This window comes from Schistocerca nitens, chromosome 9 (genome assembly GCF_023898315.1).
Source record: "Schistocerca nitens isolate TAMUIC-IGC-003100 chromosome 9, iqSchNite1.1, whole genome shotgun sequence".
Taxonomy (NCBI): Eukaryota; Metazoa; Arthropoda; class Insecta; order Orthoptera; family Acrididae; genus Schistocerca; species Schistocerca nitens.
The window spans coordinates 146,075,758-146,091,800 of NC_064622.1; the positions used below are offsets into that span (position 1 = coordinate 146,075,758).

At 39.0% G+C, this 16,043-nt stretch overlaps 1 protein-coding gene across 1 annotated transcript in view; it reads right to left on the bottom strand.

The window, feature by feature from the left end:
• LOC126204447 (cap-specific mRNA (nucleoside-2'-O-)-methyltransferase 1) overlaps positions 1-16,043 on the bottom strand; it is a 286,518-nt gene that overhangs the window by 10,574 nt on the left and 259,901 nt on the right. The window contains exon 17 of the mRNA XM_049938834.1: positions 15,218-15,332. Coding sequence (XP_049794791.1) covers positions 15,218-15,332 — 115 coding nt within the window. The remainder of the gene's footprint in view (positions 1-15,217; positions 15,333-16,043) is intronic.

Below are 16,043 nucleotides of genomic sequence, written 5' to 3' on the forward strand. Positions count from 1 at the left end.
CTCTTAGGTGATTTTTTAATGATGCAAGATTTGTATAAAAATATCTATCATTTTATAGACTAAAATAACTAATGATGAAATATTTTCTATTGTAATATATAGTAAAATAATTACTATTCAATAATTACTATGCAAAATAACAATAACAATATTCAATTATACAGTGGAATATAGTGAATCAGCCACATCTGTGTATTCTGGTGGTCATGAGCTGCTGTGCAGTCACAATCTGCTGTACTCTGCTACACTGACTTGCTGATATTTTCATAGTGATGCCCAACAGTTGGCAGCACTTTCTCATGATGAAAAGGTCGAACATTCACAAATGTGTACCCCAGGTTTTCATTAATAAAAAATACTACTGCTGTAGGTAAGACACAGTCAAAGTTAATGTGTGTAATAATAGCCAGGGGGTCAGAAAGGGTTGAGCATTTATGGTCAATGAGTTTACTACACCATCCAAGACAATCTCCTCAGTCTCTAATGCACAAACATTTCTTCTCCCTGTAACCCAGTCACCTCTATTGGCCTCAAGAATTCATTCTCAAGAAAGCATTCAACAGTGAGAAGTTGTTTAGCATCTTTTCTCTGACTGTTCTGTTTATGTTTTGTTAAGTGGCACCTGTTTGTGTTGTTAAGATTAACTGAAGAGTATGTGCCCGACCGAGACTCGAACTGGTCCCGAGTTCGAGTCTCGGTCGGGCACACAGTTTTAATCTGCCAGGAAGTTTCATATCAGCGCACACTCTGCTGCAGAGTGAAAATCTCATTCTGGAACTCAAAAGTACTCGCTTTTGATCCTTCTACTTGAGGGTCTGCTAAGAAGTGCAAAACTCCACATATGCACAATGTGTTACACATGTGTAATCTGGAGCCTGTCTCGGCTTCCTTAAGCTTTTCTACATCATTCTTGGAACTACTGGCACAGCACAATGTTTCATTTAGCAGTGCAGTGTGATTCTATTTCTTCCAGCATTTGGTGCCGCACTTTTTGGGTGGCATGTTGTTGTTGTTGTTGTGGTCTTCAGTCCAGAGATTGGTTTGATGCATCTCTCCATGCTACTCTCTCCTGAGAAAGCGTCTTCATCTCCAAGTACCTACTGCAACCTACATCCTTCTGAATCTGTTTAGTGTATTCGTCTCTTGGTCTCCCTCTACGATTTTTACCCTCAACACTGACCTCCAATACCAAATTGGTGATCCCTCGATGCCTCAGAATATTCCCTACCAAGCGATCCCTTCTTCTAGTCAAGTTGTGCCACAGATTTCTCTTCTCTCCAATTCTATTCAATACCTCCTCATTAGTTATGTGATCTACCCATCTAATCTTCAGCATTCTTCTGTAGCGCCACATTTTGAAAGCTTCTATTTGGTGGCCTAATGTTCTCCAATTTGGCGGAATTGTAGTGGCAGCACTGTTTATCCCTCACTATTTGTTCATCATACAAAAGAAGTTCAAAGATTCAGAGGTTGCTGTAATGAGACACTCAAAAAGAGTGTCACAGCCTGAAATGAATGGGACTCGCAGTTCTTCTTCAAAGAGAAGGATGAAAATTCTCAGTGTCTATTTGGCAGTTGCATAACTGCCAGATATTGACAAGTTGCTAAGGAACAGCCTCACAATATCATGCACAAATAATTGAAAGATTTAGCTGGAAATTGAAAGAGCAACAAATTACAACAATTAACAGACAATTTGTAACTAGAATCATTATTTTGTACATCAAGAACCACTTTGTGCTAAATTTGCTAGCATGGAGCACACGATGAAACTAATGGTATGAATATTAAATTTTCAAGTCTCATGTATTATTATATGAATAGTTTCAACAGTTTTGATGCAATTGAACAGAGCATTGACACATTACATATCACTGTGAAGTACACTGGTTAAGTGGAGGGACAAGCCTAGAATGATATTTCAATTCAAGACCCACTATTGTTGAATCTGAAGGGAAGAGATGATCTGGAGTGGATTGCTGACCTTGTATTTTTAGTGGACTTGACTGCACACTTGAATGCCGTCAGTAAGATGTTGAAAGGTGAGAAGAAACTTATTTTTGATTTGTTGGGGAAAGTAGAAGCATTTAAAAAGAAAATCACTCTATGGAGGGGCAGTTTCTGACAAAGAAGGCCATCCATTTTCTAAGCTCTCTGGTGTTAAAGAAAATACAAAATTTGAAGAATCCACCAAGGCATTGAAACAATCAAGGTACAGCTGTCTAAATATTTTTGGGACATGACCAACTTCACATCTGTTTTTGAATCTTTTTGACACCACTTGCTGTTTGAATTGTAAACACCTCCATATACATGCAGAAGGAACTGATGATCAACCTGAAATGTAATACCCATTTAAGAAATAAATTCTTTTAGGTTAAAACTGTCCAAGAGTTTTAAGAAATTTTCCTTAGGAAAAGTTTCCATTTATCCATAATGAAACTGCAAAGGTGATATTAGTGTTTTGATTGACATATGTGTGTAAGCTATTTTTGACCATAAAACTAAATATGTCAGAAGTACATGGCAACCTAAGTGACACAAATCAGTTAAACTGTCTTTGTCTGTCAGTATGCTGACAGTTTGTGCTAGATATAAATTTTATCATAACTTCAACAAATCCAAATAATTAAACAAAACCAAAACCTTGTTTTGTTTGTGATCTATATTGAGAAATGTAGCTATTGCAATGCCAGTAGTGTAGTTACAGATGGGCAAAATTTGATTCTAGCTACATGTGAAATAAATATTTATTCCACTCCATGTGCTATGGAGCCTATTTATTTTTGTCTCATACAAGCTTAATTGTTGTAAGACTTTTACACGGAACAATGTGGTACACACAAAATTACTAGCGTAATGCAGCTGCACCACAAGCTTTATTTTTACTTCGATGCGTGTATTGTCTTGTACCAACAGACAGTAACAACATAGTATTGCTCTTTTTGACAAATAGTATGTACCTTTGAATTTCAAAATACAGAATAATATGAAAGCTAGCTGCATGAATCCTGTACAACATTCCTTCATGACTGGACTGCCATCTAATGTGGCATGTCCGCTGTTCCCAATCTTCCAGGTCAAACAGTGTGGCATGGTACTGGGAGAAATACGCAGTCAAATGAGAGAGATCCACATGCACACAAGGGCTCTGCACATGTGCACTCTTCTTTGCCATCACTGCTCTATTCATGTCTCAATCTGACCCATGGGGTTAAGGGATCCAGGAGGGTTCCCCCAAAGATAAGTTACAAGCTATAACATATTGTTTCCAGCTTGAATATTGATGACTGTATTCCACACCATGAAACAAAATCAGATTACTAAAATATTTATAACAACAACAAAAAATCAATTTTTAAAAATCTAATGTAATTGGACAGATAAAAAATTGACTTATCAAGTGGCAGTTGGAGAACCCACATGTAAAAGTATACATATCTGCAAACTTTCAGAGCCAGTAGGTCCTTGTTCTGGTAGAAGGACTGTAGCAGAGAGAAGAGCAGTGAAGGAAAAGGACTGGTGAGGTTCAAGACATGGGGACAGTTCAGAAAAGTTGCCCAGAACACTGGGGCAAGGGAGACTTAACAGACAGGACGAGAAGGAAAGACCCTGAGTCTTTCCCTGTTGACTTTGAACTGCATTCATGTTTTGTTATTGTGGTGACCATTGGTAAAAGTTGCTAGTGACCAGTCAGAGGCCACATATGAACTGTTAGCAGTGTGCATATTCCAGTTCAGTAATTTGATGTTGGAATCTTTGTTGAAAGTAGTTAACTAACTATTGGGTTTTTAATTATTGATTGTGCATTGGTGAGAAGTTTAACTGTGTCTTGTGGGTCAACATGAGGCTGGTGACCCTTATTTAGATAGATCTGATAGTATAGCAGAGTGAAGAATTAATTTGGGTCCACCAATAAATGTTTCCAATTACACCTGGGGAGCAACATGTCACGTAATTTGTCTTGTGCAACATACACATTTCACAGAGTGCATGGATTCGAGGTCCAGTCATGTGACTTTGCACAATGGTAGAAAAGCTCTGACACATGGACAAAAGTGGTGTTTCAAATAATTTATTCTGATGAAATTCAATTTCCTTACACCCCTATTTTTCATTTTATTTCTATATTTATCTTTTGTATTTACAACTGATTTAAAGACAATACTGGCTCATTGTCAGTTACCTATTTGGAGTGCTTCATGAATCAAATGCCCTGAGTCAAAGAACGGTTGTTCCATCGAGGGAGGCACTTGTAATGGGTCTGACATACAGTTTGATAATTCATCTCAAACATGCTCTACCTTCTGTGTCATTCAGCCATATAGTGGTGTTTGACACAAATTACCCCATTAATGAATGTGATAATGAAACACTTCCTTTTTGTGTCCACTGCTGAGCACGTTTGTCTAATTCTAGAGAGTGTCCAGAGAATGTCCTAGAGAAAAATTAACCAATGTATGGCATTAGAAGGCATAAATCTATTGGCAAGCAGCGTCTAACAAGCAAATTTTACAATATACGCAGACATAGTTACGGGAAACTTGATACTTTTCCAGATATTTGTCCACTCTCAGTCTACTACAGCTAGTTGCCAGATACATCTGGACGACAAGGAACAACAAAATGAAAGGAACAACTCTTCCCCAAGTCAACTGCTTCAACTGACACCATGTATTTTATCAATGCTGGCTATAAATACCAGTGAATGGCATCTCATTTTTAATAATTCAAGAGGCAATAATGAAGCAAGTTAGCTACTAGACAGCTCATGTTTCACCAATGTCGGCTGCATATACCAGTGAAACGCATCACATTTTTAACACATCAAGAGGAAATAAGGAAGCAAATAGAACTCAGACAGAGACAGTAGGGGTGGAACAGAGAACTGCAAGGAAAGACTATATTCAGTACCATACAACACATACAAAAGCTTATGGATGCCAAAAAGAGTTCACACTAGTCAAGCAGGAAACAACCCAAACCACCATTGCCCCACAGGCCTCAGAAGAGCCAAATTGTTCAGGACAGCTTAACTGAAGAAATTTATAATGTAGTATTAAATTTACTAACACAAATAATAAGTAGCCTACATGAAGGTTTGAACAACAGTAACATAAAAGAAAGGACTCAACAATGGTGGGATATGTTAAGAATATAAGTGGAATGTTCCCAAAATAGTTGAGTTTTGTCATTGTTTTTAAAAGAGATGATAGAACACCAGGTGACACAACCATATGCCATGTGAATCCACACCCGCTGCTGATTCATCGACAAAGGACACATCAGCGGAGGAGGAATGATCCATGCGCAGAGCACTCGAGAAGAGAGAGTAACAACAGACCGGCTTGACCGAGGTTATTTGAGTGAACATTACGATGACAGATAGGCATGTACCGACAACATGGTCACCAGTGGAAGTGCATGCAATTATCTGGTATGAATCGGCACGTGTCACTAGTGTGTCTGTCATCCATGAAAGCCTACTGACCATGTATTGTGAAGAGATCATGCCAGATCAAATGGTTGATCACTGGTGTTGCATGTTTAGAGAAGGAAGGCAGAGTAGGAAGGATGGAGATTGAAGCAGGTGTCCCTCCGCATCCAAAAAAAAAAAAAAAAAAAAAAATTTATATATATATATATATATATATATATATATATATATATATATATATATATATATATATATATATATATATATATATTACATGCTGAGGCACAGCCGGCTGTGTGATAATTCCTTGCACAACAGGGCACAGATCTTACCACGATGCATTCTTCAAACTAATTGCATGCTGCAACAAATGATGTCACTGGCACCTATGTTGAAAAATTGTGCAAGGTCAATGCCAAGGTGTATTTGTTTTTGGCAATAATGTTTCTGTGATAAACAATGAGAAAACTTACTTTTGGAAAGTCTCTCATAGCACATTGGAAGCACCTGTAAAGTAACAAACTCAGCCTCACATGTATTTTATGTTGAAACCAGATATCAACACATGTGATATTTGAAACATGTTTGCTGTTGAATGAATCATTTCCATTTCCTGGGTTTGATGTGAGCCAAGCCAACGGGGACAATGGATATGGATGGAGGGTACTTCACATAAGAAACATAATCCCATGTGAAATTCAAGGAGATGATAGACAAGAAATATCACTTCAAACTGCTGGAGCTTTAGACAATAAATATGACTTCAAAATGCTGGAGATACATTATATATGAATGGAAATGAAAGAAACATGTCATTCTACAGATCGCACAAGGAGACTGTAATGATACAACAGCTGAGTATGTTTTCTAATTCGGTAACACATCTGAAGATAATATTAGGTGACTTAATGCTTGTTATCCTCCTTGGGGCTCAGACCAAGAACACAGCACTGGCTAAGTGACTGAGGAGACTGCCCACAAATATAACTTAATCCTATTTCAATATAATTCTTACATTTTCAATGTAAGTAACCAAAACATCTCCACTAGAATAATTAGTTGATATCAACTAAAATCATTGTGAGGCACAGTTAGAGTTAAAAAAAGACATTATCTCACATCTTGTTTTGGTTGTGGGACACCATCACCCCTAGGAAATTTCGTCATTTCGGAAAACAAAAATTAAAAGCTAATGTAAAATGTGTCGTAACATGAACTAGCTGCCTAAAGATGAACCTTTTGGTTCGAAACCAGTAATGGCGCTATTTAAATAAATAAATTACATTGTAAAAAGTGGCTGGTTGCTGCTGTCTTCTCTGTAGAAGTCAACCTGAATGGATAACTTACATTTTAAATTAGTTTCTTGATGAGGATAACTGCACCCCTGATGAGAACAACTGCATCAAACCGACAACTGAGCACTGTAGATATATGTTTGTTGTACCCAAGGTTAACATTAGACTTCACATGGGAGGTATTGTGTTGTATTGAACTGGGGACCTAGAAACAACAGAGGCTTCATCCCCACCATGGCTGCAGTGGTACACAAACCCACAACAGGCTACAGCAGTCCACTCACCCCACCGGTGTCCCACACCAGACCCAGGGTTATTGTGCAGTTCGGCCCCCAGTGGACCCCCCCCCCCCCAGGAATATCTCACACCAGGTGAGTGTAACGACAATGTTTGTGTGGTAGAGTAATTATGGCGAATGTGGAGAACCAGCCCGCATTCACCGAGGCAGATGGAAAACTCCCTTAAAAACCATCCACAGACTGGCCGGCACACCAGACCTCGACACTAATTCACCGGGCAGATTTGTGCCGGGGACTGGCATGCCTTCCCGCCCGGAAAGCAGTGTGTTAGACCACATGGCTAACCGGGCGGGCTCACATGGGAGGTAGTCACAAGTGCCTTGGGTCTGGTCATCTACCCACCATTCTCAGAAATGATACACAGTATCATATGGTCAATCTACAAGTGCAACATTTGGAAAGCAGACTGGAACAAGTACACTACTGTACTTTCAGAAAAGATACCGATATTTTCAGAATGTGGAGAAACATGAAGGGACTACATAAGCTTTATTACTTGTTTTGAAGAAGCTGCCATGGTATCTGTCCTACAAGATGAACTTTTTATTCCAAAAACCAAAACTTAACTGTATGGTGGGATGAGGAAAGCAATAATGTATTGCTGGAACATAGAGATGCACTAAAACTGTACAGAAGGCACACTTCAGAAGAAAATACAAGTGTAAGTAAACTGACTACTCAAAAATTAGAAGAAATCTGCACGGAGACACTTACATAACCTTAATGAAGACATACGCAGCTCAATCATCTGGCATTTAATTAAATGTGTACACAGAGCTGGAACAACAATAGTATAAGGTTAGTAAATAAGTTCATAGCACTTTTGTTTTGCATGTTGGTTTCCGGTTACTATGGATTTATTTATTTGATTGTCATTCTTTGTTTGTAGTTCACTGCTGCTATATTATCCTTTTGTCATTGAAGATAATGAGTGGAGCTGTGGATGCTAGAAAATGGAGTGTCAAGAGGAGAAATTGGAATGTTTCCAAAATGTTCTTCGGTCTGAGTTCAGTAGAAGAGTGACAGCAGTAGAGGTAGCCAGAAACATTTGCGCTGTGTATGAGGATAGTTCCACTGGACAGAGCATTGCAAGAAAATTGTTTCCTCATTTTAAGGAGGATTGTTTTGACATTAATGACTCTCCACATTCAGGAAGACCTTCAGGCTTTTAAGAAGATCATTTCAATGCACTAATTCACAATGAACCATGTCAGTGTACTCAACAACCGGCAAATGTGATGAACTGTGACCATTCCATCATTGTGCAATATTTGTATGCAACGAAGAAGGTTCAAAAAATCAAGTGTTCGGGTACCACATGCTCTAAGCCCAACTCTCAAAAATAAATGGGTATCTGTGCTTGCTCACCACCAATTACATAAATTGGCTTGTGAATGACATCAACCGTTCCTATCTTGTAGCATTACTGGTGATAAGACATTGTGTCTTATGCTAACATATGGCAAGAAAGGAATAGTTAATCCCAAACACAGCAGCAGTTCCCCGTGCGAAGACCTGCGTTCATCCACAAAAGATAGTGTTATGCATCTGGTGGAACAGCATGTACTGTGAAAGTTTAACCATCACTGCGGACATTTATCGTCAACAACTGAGACATCTTGTAGATGCAGTCCAAGACCAATGGTGAGACACATTGTGTGAAGTGATGCTATGTCACAATAAAGTCCACACACATTCTGCTAGACTGACAAAAAACACTATACAAGAGTTGGGTTGGGAAGCCACTTCACACCCACCTTATTCCCCTGATCATGCACCCTTAGTTTTTTTACCTTTATCACTATCTATTAAACAACCTTCAAGGAACTTCCTTTCCAGATGAAAATGCACTCCAAACATGGCTCAGCAAGTTCTTCACCTCAAAAACAACACAATTTCTATTGTCACGGAACTGAAAAGTTAGCCTAGCACTGACAGACTGTTGTAAATAGTGATGCAGAATATATTACAGATGACTGAAGTCTCTGTTATGTGTATCCATGATGTTTATTAAACTTTTAGAAAAATGTTGTGGACTTGTGCACCAACCTAATACAACAGTGCCACTGAACAAATCAGTGGATGACTTCTTGAAACTTTTAGCACCAGCCTATGTTCAACAATACATTGATGATGAAGGAGTCCTTCTTTCGAATGAACAATTTACTGCTCTGGAACTCAAGAGAGCACTGTTATTTGGAAGAAGTAGTTCCACCGTGGACTGACAATATACATTATCACACGTTCCTTTTCTTAACACAGAAAGGGAGGTACCATCTTTACAATATTTTTAATATTATTTGAAACAAAAGAAATGATGTCCTTGAATGGAAGAAATTACAAATAGTGCTGACAGTAAAACATGGTAAACCACCTAAAGGAGCAACCTTGTATCGGCCAATAACACTCCTGAGCTGTGTCCATAAAGTGTTGGAAAGGAGGCTGAAACATAGAACTGAGAGGTGGTATGAGCACTACAACTTGTTACCCACAACAAATTTTGGTATTGGAGAGGAAATGGCATGAACAAAACACTAATAAAATTAGTAACTGATACCTAGATAAGACTCAGTCATGTTTATGTAGTAGTTGTTTTTACTGACTAAACAACGATTGAAAATATAACCATATCAATGCTGGCTGCCAAAATGTGGAGGCACAATATTCCCAGTAGCTTCAGGAGCAAACTTACTCAATTTCTTTTACATCTATCACTAGTAGTAAGAAGTAGAAATGGCTAGGCACAGAAGAGAATGACAAGCACAGGGCTACCCCAGGGATTAATTATCTCTCCCCTGCTTTTCAAAATTTTTTACGTTGGACCTACACGATACTTTGCCACAAAATGTAACAAATTTACAGTATGCTGGTGACCTGTGTATATATTCAATGAGTGACTCTTCCTGGTGACCTGCTGAAGATAGGTTAAGCTATGTGTAGACTGCACACATATATGGTGAAGAATGGCTTGATATATCACTTACTAAGTCTTTGGTTCTCCTCTTCTCCGGGGTTACTTCCATGGAGATGCTGATTCTTAGGCTGTACTAACTACCAGTCCAGACAGTAGTTGCAAATATTAGACTCCATATTGACCATAAGCTTTAGTGGATGACACACATTACAGAAGCTATCACAAACTGCAAAAAGTCCACTAATATATTGTGAGCTAGCATGGAAGTTAGCTGGAGACTGGAAGCACACATTGGACCAAGATTGTATCATGCTTTGGTACATTCATACATAGATTATGCTTGTCTTTCTTTTGAGTCAGCTTCAGAGGCATGTCTAAGATGATTAGACAAATTCCAGTACAAAACACATAGAGTATGAATCTGATGTCACATGTAATATCACAAATAGGAATCAGGAGTTACCATATGCTGGGTACAAAGCACACTGTCACATAGCTGGAAATTGCACAGTAGACAAACTAGACAAAGCAGCTACCTATGACAGAGCAAGATTACATATATAATTATCAGCTACAGCTCTTTTACATAGCATTAAATCAACAGTCAAAGATAAGTGGAACACAGAATGGCAAGAGACCTCCAAATACAAAGGCAAGGATTAAGACAAAGTGAATCCGGTACTGACTCCTAACTTCTAGCATAAGAAAAACTGATGCTCCAGAAGATTCATAAACACTACAAGATGCGTCACATTCAACCGCAGTTGTTACAGGACACATCTACATTGTGCTGGTCTGGTCTATTCTGTGAATGTGCTGAAGAGGAAGATATCAATCACAGCACAAACATATACAACACAACAAGCCATCTTCAGCATCTGTGTTCAATATTGAAACTTCCTGGCAGATTAAAACTGTGTGCCGGACTGAGACTCAAACTTGGGACCTTTGCCATAGGTAGCTGCTTTGTCTAGTTTGTCTACTGTTTCAGTGCCAGGTATGTGACAGTGTGCTTTGTACCCAGCATGTGGCAACTTCCTGATTCCTATTTGTGATATGGCAAAGGTCCCGAGTTCGAGTCTCGGTCCGGCACACAGTTTTAATCTGCCAGGAAGTTTCATATCAGCACACACTCCGCTGCAGAGTGAAAATCTCATTCTGTGTTCACTATTGTTTGCTGTTTGCTGACATGTTACAGTACTGCTCAGCTTGAAAGACTTAAGAGAATATATTGCCTTTTACAAGCCTTTCTGTTGAAAGAGCATGTCGGCTTCTATATGATTCTACTGTGATTTTGTGTTTATGATGGTGCGCACTGTATTAAATCCAATGTGTACACTGCTGTTCTGTGTGTTAAATCTTACATGTACAGTCAGTTCCACAAGAAAGTGTACACGATTACCTGTTGGAAATAAAAGACACTATTATAAATATATGTTTACATGAAAATACATGTTATTACTAATTGCTGCCATTATCAATTATAGCTTGGCACCTTTTTGGCATGCTGTTCATGAGACCTGCTGCATATTCTCTTGGTAATCATCTCCATATCATCCTGATTTTATATGACAGCTGCTTCGAAATATGTATTTGATTTCCTTGAAGCCTCATCTTAATATACAACCAGACATTTTCGATCGGATTTGCATCCGGAAACATTGCAGGCCGATCCATTGTGGACACCACATTGTCTTGATGCTTGATGTGTTTCAAATCATTATCCTCTTGAAGCACCCGGTTTGCCTCATTCAAACCAAATAGCTTCTTAACAAATCTCAGGAGGCATGTTTGACAAGTCACTAAGTAATCTATCTAGTGGAGAAACTAAAAATAACGGACACACAACTGGAACACCGAATTCTGTCTTTGAAAACTGTTTTATTGCACAAGTTTATTATAAAGTTTATCCTTTCAATAACTGCATGAAAATCAAAATACTAAGATAAGTGACTGTGGAATAAAAATGAATCTAAAATTATTCAAGAAATGACGGTAACTCAATCTTATAAGACATCTGTAAAATTGTATATAGATCGTGTGAAATAATTTGCTCTCCTTAACAGCAGTTTATCAGAAGTCACTGGGATTGAAGAGTTACAAGTAATTGGAGCAAGGTACAGGTCATTCCCACTTTCAACATAGCAATCTGTTGTGAAATTCTGAAATGCATCTTATGCTTGCATAGTATGAACTGTTCGGAAAATGGAAATGTCTGTTGTAGGAATTAATACTGATTCCACAGACATTCAATTCCCTCTATTTTTCCATGAGATCCAGAGGGCAGCAGATGATGACACTTAGATTATTGCCACAGTTCTTGATTGCAGAAGGGATCCAATACAGTCTTGCACTATCACATGGTGGACAAAATACAAGTTTCCACAATATCAGACTGGCTTTTTATGTTTCAGGATTTCCTAGCATATAAAACTCAATATGTTGTTCTTAACAAGCTGACATCGTTGTATGTAAAAGCAGTTCCAGGTGTACCCAAGGGACTCTTATAGATTCATTAATGTTAACACTATACATAAATGATCTTATGGATAACGTCACAAGCATTGTGGCGCTGTCTGCAAGTGCTGATATTGTATAAAGCTCAATAAAAATGTTTGTGTTTGCGTGCACTGCTGCAATAATTACAGAAACCAATACCTGTATGTTAGAAGTATAGAAGTATTGACCCTGGCTGTTGAGACACTTGTCCCACTGTGGCACAAGACAGTGAATGGCTGTCTCATACAATTCCTGAGGCTGCGATGTTAACCAGTTCCGTGCGTACAGCTGGACATTGTCATCCGAGGTGAATCATTTGCCCCTCAGAGCCTTTTTAAGGGGACCAAAAATGGCGAGCTGTGGAGGGTGGGCGAGAACCTCCCATTTTAATTTTTGCGGGAGTGCCGCAACTGTGTTGGCCATATGAGGCTTTGCGTTGTTGTGGAGCAGAATGACCCCACGGGTGAGATTGCCTGCTCGTTTTGATTTGATCGCTTGGCAAAGGGTCGTCAAGGTTTGCGAGTAATGCTGGGCATTCACTGTAGTTCTGTGCTGCAGGAAATGAATCAGAAGGAAGGAATTCTTGGTTCCCTTAAAACAGGCTTTGAGTGGCAATTGATTGACCTTGGACAACGACATCCAGCTGTACGTGTGGAACTGGTTAACATCGCAGCCCCAGGAATTTTATGAGACAGCCATTCACTGTCTTGTGTCACAGTGGGACAAGCGTCTCGACAGCCAGGGTCAATACTTCTAACATAAAGGTACTGGTTTCTGTAATTATGTCTCTGGATTGTTTCTTTTTGAATGTCCTTTATAGTTGCAGTTCAACACAAGACGCCAGTCGATCTGGGAGGCTAGCTGTAGTGGACTGACAAGGCAGCCAGTCCACAGTGATGGGTAGCCGAAAGGGCACACGTACACACACGCCGACTGGCGCGAAGTCTGGAACAGGATTTGTAATGAATGTGATAAAGAAAAGAACGTAGCTACTAGAACACTTAACTTTTATCTCGTCCTTTGGTATACAGCAATCTTGATGAGACAAGTGAGACTATCTTGAGATACATGCAATGGTACAAATGGCGCCTTGCTAGGTCGTAGCCATGGACTTAGCTGAAGGCTATTCTAACGGTCTCTCGGCAAATGAGAGAAAGGCTTCGTACGTGTAGTCGCTAGCAATGTCGTCCGTACAACTGGGGCGAGTGCTAGTCAGTCTCTCGAGACCTGCCTTGTGGTGGCGCTCGGTCTGCGATCCTGACAGTGGCGACACGCGGGTCCGACATGTACTAATGGACCGCGGCCGATTTAAGCTACCACCTAGCAAGTGTGGTGTCTAGCGGTGACACCACACTAGCCTCATCTGTTATGCCAAATCAAGTGGGAGACGCCTGAGCACCTGCCCTATAGTCTTGACCTCTCCCCATGTGACTAACAAGCCTTCAGTCCCTTGAAAAGGCCATGAAGGGACATGACGTTTCGGGTCACACGAGGATGTGCAGCAGACAGAGATTTCTTCACACAGCAGGACACAGTATTTTACCAAATGGCTATCTCCAAATTGCTGCATCGGTGGGATGATTGACTCAGTGCTCATGATGATTTTGGCTGATTTTCATACTGATTCTGAACTGTACAGCCTTCAAACGGAAACTTTCTGATCACTCCTTATATGTAGGAAATTCATGCCAAAAAACTAAAGTGAAATGCAGGAAGATATGCAGAGAATGATGTTTGGTGCAGGGACTAAATGAAATAAATAAATAAATGTAGAGTATTGTTCACAAATAGTTGGAATGATGCATTACTGTTTTTTACATTATTAGTGATAAATCACTGGAAGCAACAACAGCTATCTATTATTATATGGGAGTAGCTATAAAGTGTGACCAAGAGTGGATTGGCCACATAAAACTAGTTGTGGGGAAAATAAGATACCAAACTGAGATTAATTAAAAGATTCATTTGGAAGGATAATTCAACTATGAATGAGGTAACTTAAAAAACTCTCGTTTGACCAATTCTTGAGTACTGCTTGTCAGTCTGCAACCCTTACCAGATAGGATTAATACAGGTAGTACGGAATATCCTATGGCAAGTGATGTGTTTCACCATGTGTTCATTTACTAAGCACAAAAGAGTCACATAGATGCACATCAAACTCCAGCTACAGACAGTATAAGAGGTTCACTGAACACCACAAAGATGTTTACTGCTAAAATTCTGGGACTGTAGATTATTCCAGCAAGTATATTAAGTCCTTCCACAACAAACTATGAAATGACCATGAAAGGGTAATGAGAGAAACTTGAGTTAATGTAGTGGCTAACTGCCCGCTATTCTTCCTGAGAACAACATATTGCACCTCCTATGACTGAATGTTGTTAAAAATCACATTTCATTAATTCTCAGCTTTGCAGCTATGGCTTGTTGAACAGCTGTATTGTGAACAACACAAAAGACCACTTTATACTGTAACAGGCTATATATTCAGTTATGGAATAAACAGAATGCTTACCACCAAAGCATAATACACACTTTTAGACTTTTGGAAGGGTCTTTTGATGACACAGTAGTCTCTGTAACTACTACAGCGAAAACTTCGTGTTTTAGGCACCTGAAATGTTCTTGATTGCAACTACTTATTTCAGGGGAAACAAGTTTATTTTTAAAAGCACGATGTTAGAAGCAGAGATACTATTATTTGAAAACAAAAAAATGGTAACTGGAGAAGTTCTCTTCAAAATAAGAAAATAAAACTACAAATACTTACTGAGCTGAGGCACAAGCATCACTTGGCCTGTGCTGATCATACAAAGAGTCTTTTCTGCTAGGGCAAGCATAGAAACAGAATCCTGTTTTCCTACTGCAGTGCCTCATCCAAGGATCTAAAATGAAGAAATACAAATGTTATTACAGCTTAAAAAATTATATGTCAACATTAACAGTGTTGCTTATTTAATAGTATGAGTTGGCTTAAAATAATGCTACTTCAACAGTGATCTGCTAAGCAGAAGTTATGTATTTCTCTCCAAATAACGTACACAACTGCTAATTAGGAAGTGATCAACTTGTGTAATTCATATTCTCATTGGTGATAAGTGGTTTCTATGCTAACCCTCCAGCCACAAGTGTTGGGCAGTTTTGTGTTCAGGTCTTTCTGTATGATTCTGAGGGGCATGCTGTTATTGCATTGGATATAATTTCTGGGATAGTTGTACAAAGGAAGTCAGTATTTTCCTGTCAAATATTTTTGTTGTTGTTCTGAGGCATCAGAAGTCACATTTTACACTTTCTCGATATAGATGGACAAATTATGACCTGTCTAATTGCATTGCAGATATACTCCAGGTGCCACACAGATGTAACCAACAAACTGCTGCTAACAATTTACAGTAATATTATTAAATTTACATCCAAGCAGCAAGAAAATTCTGTACACATGATATTTTGCTAACCTACGACCAGACACCTAAGCAGAAAAAGCACATTTACACTGCAAGTTCTGTCAAAGATATTACACTACTTCACTTGCTGTGTAACTAGTGTTTTTATTTTCAGCTACCGGGCGTCACTTAAAAATGGATGTGATTGTCTGA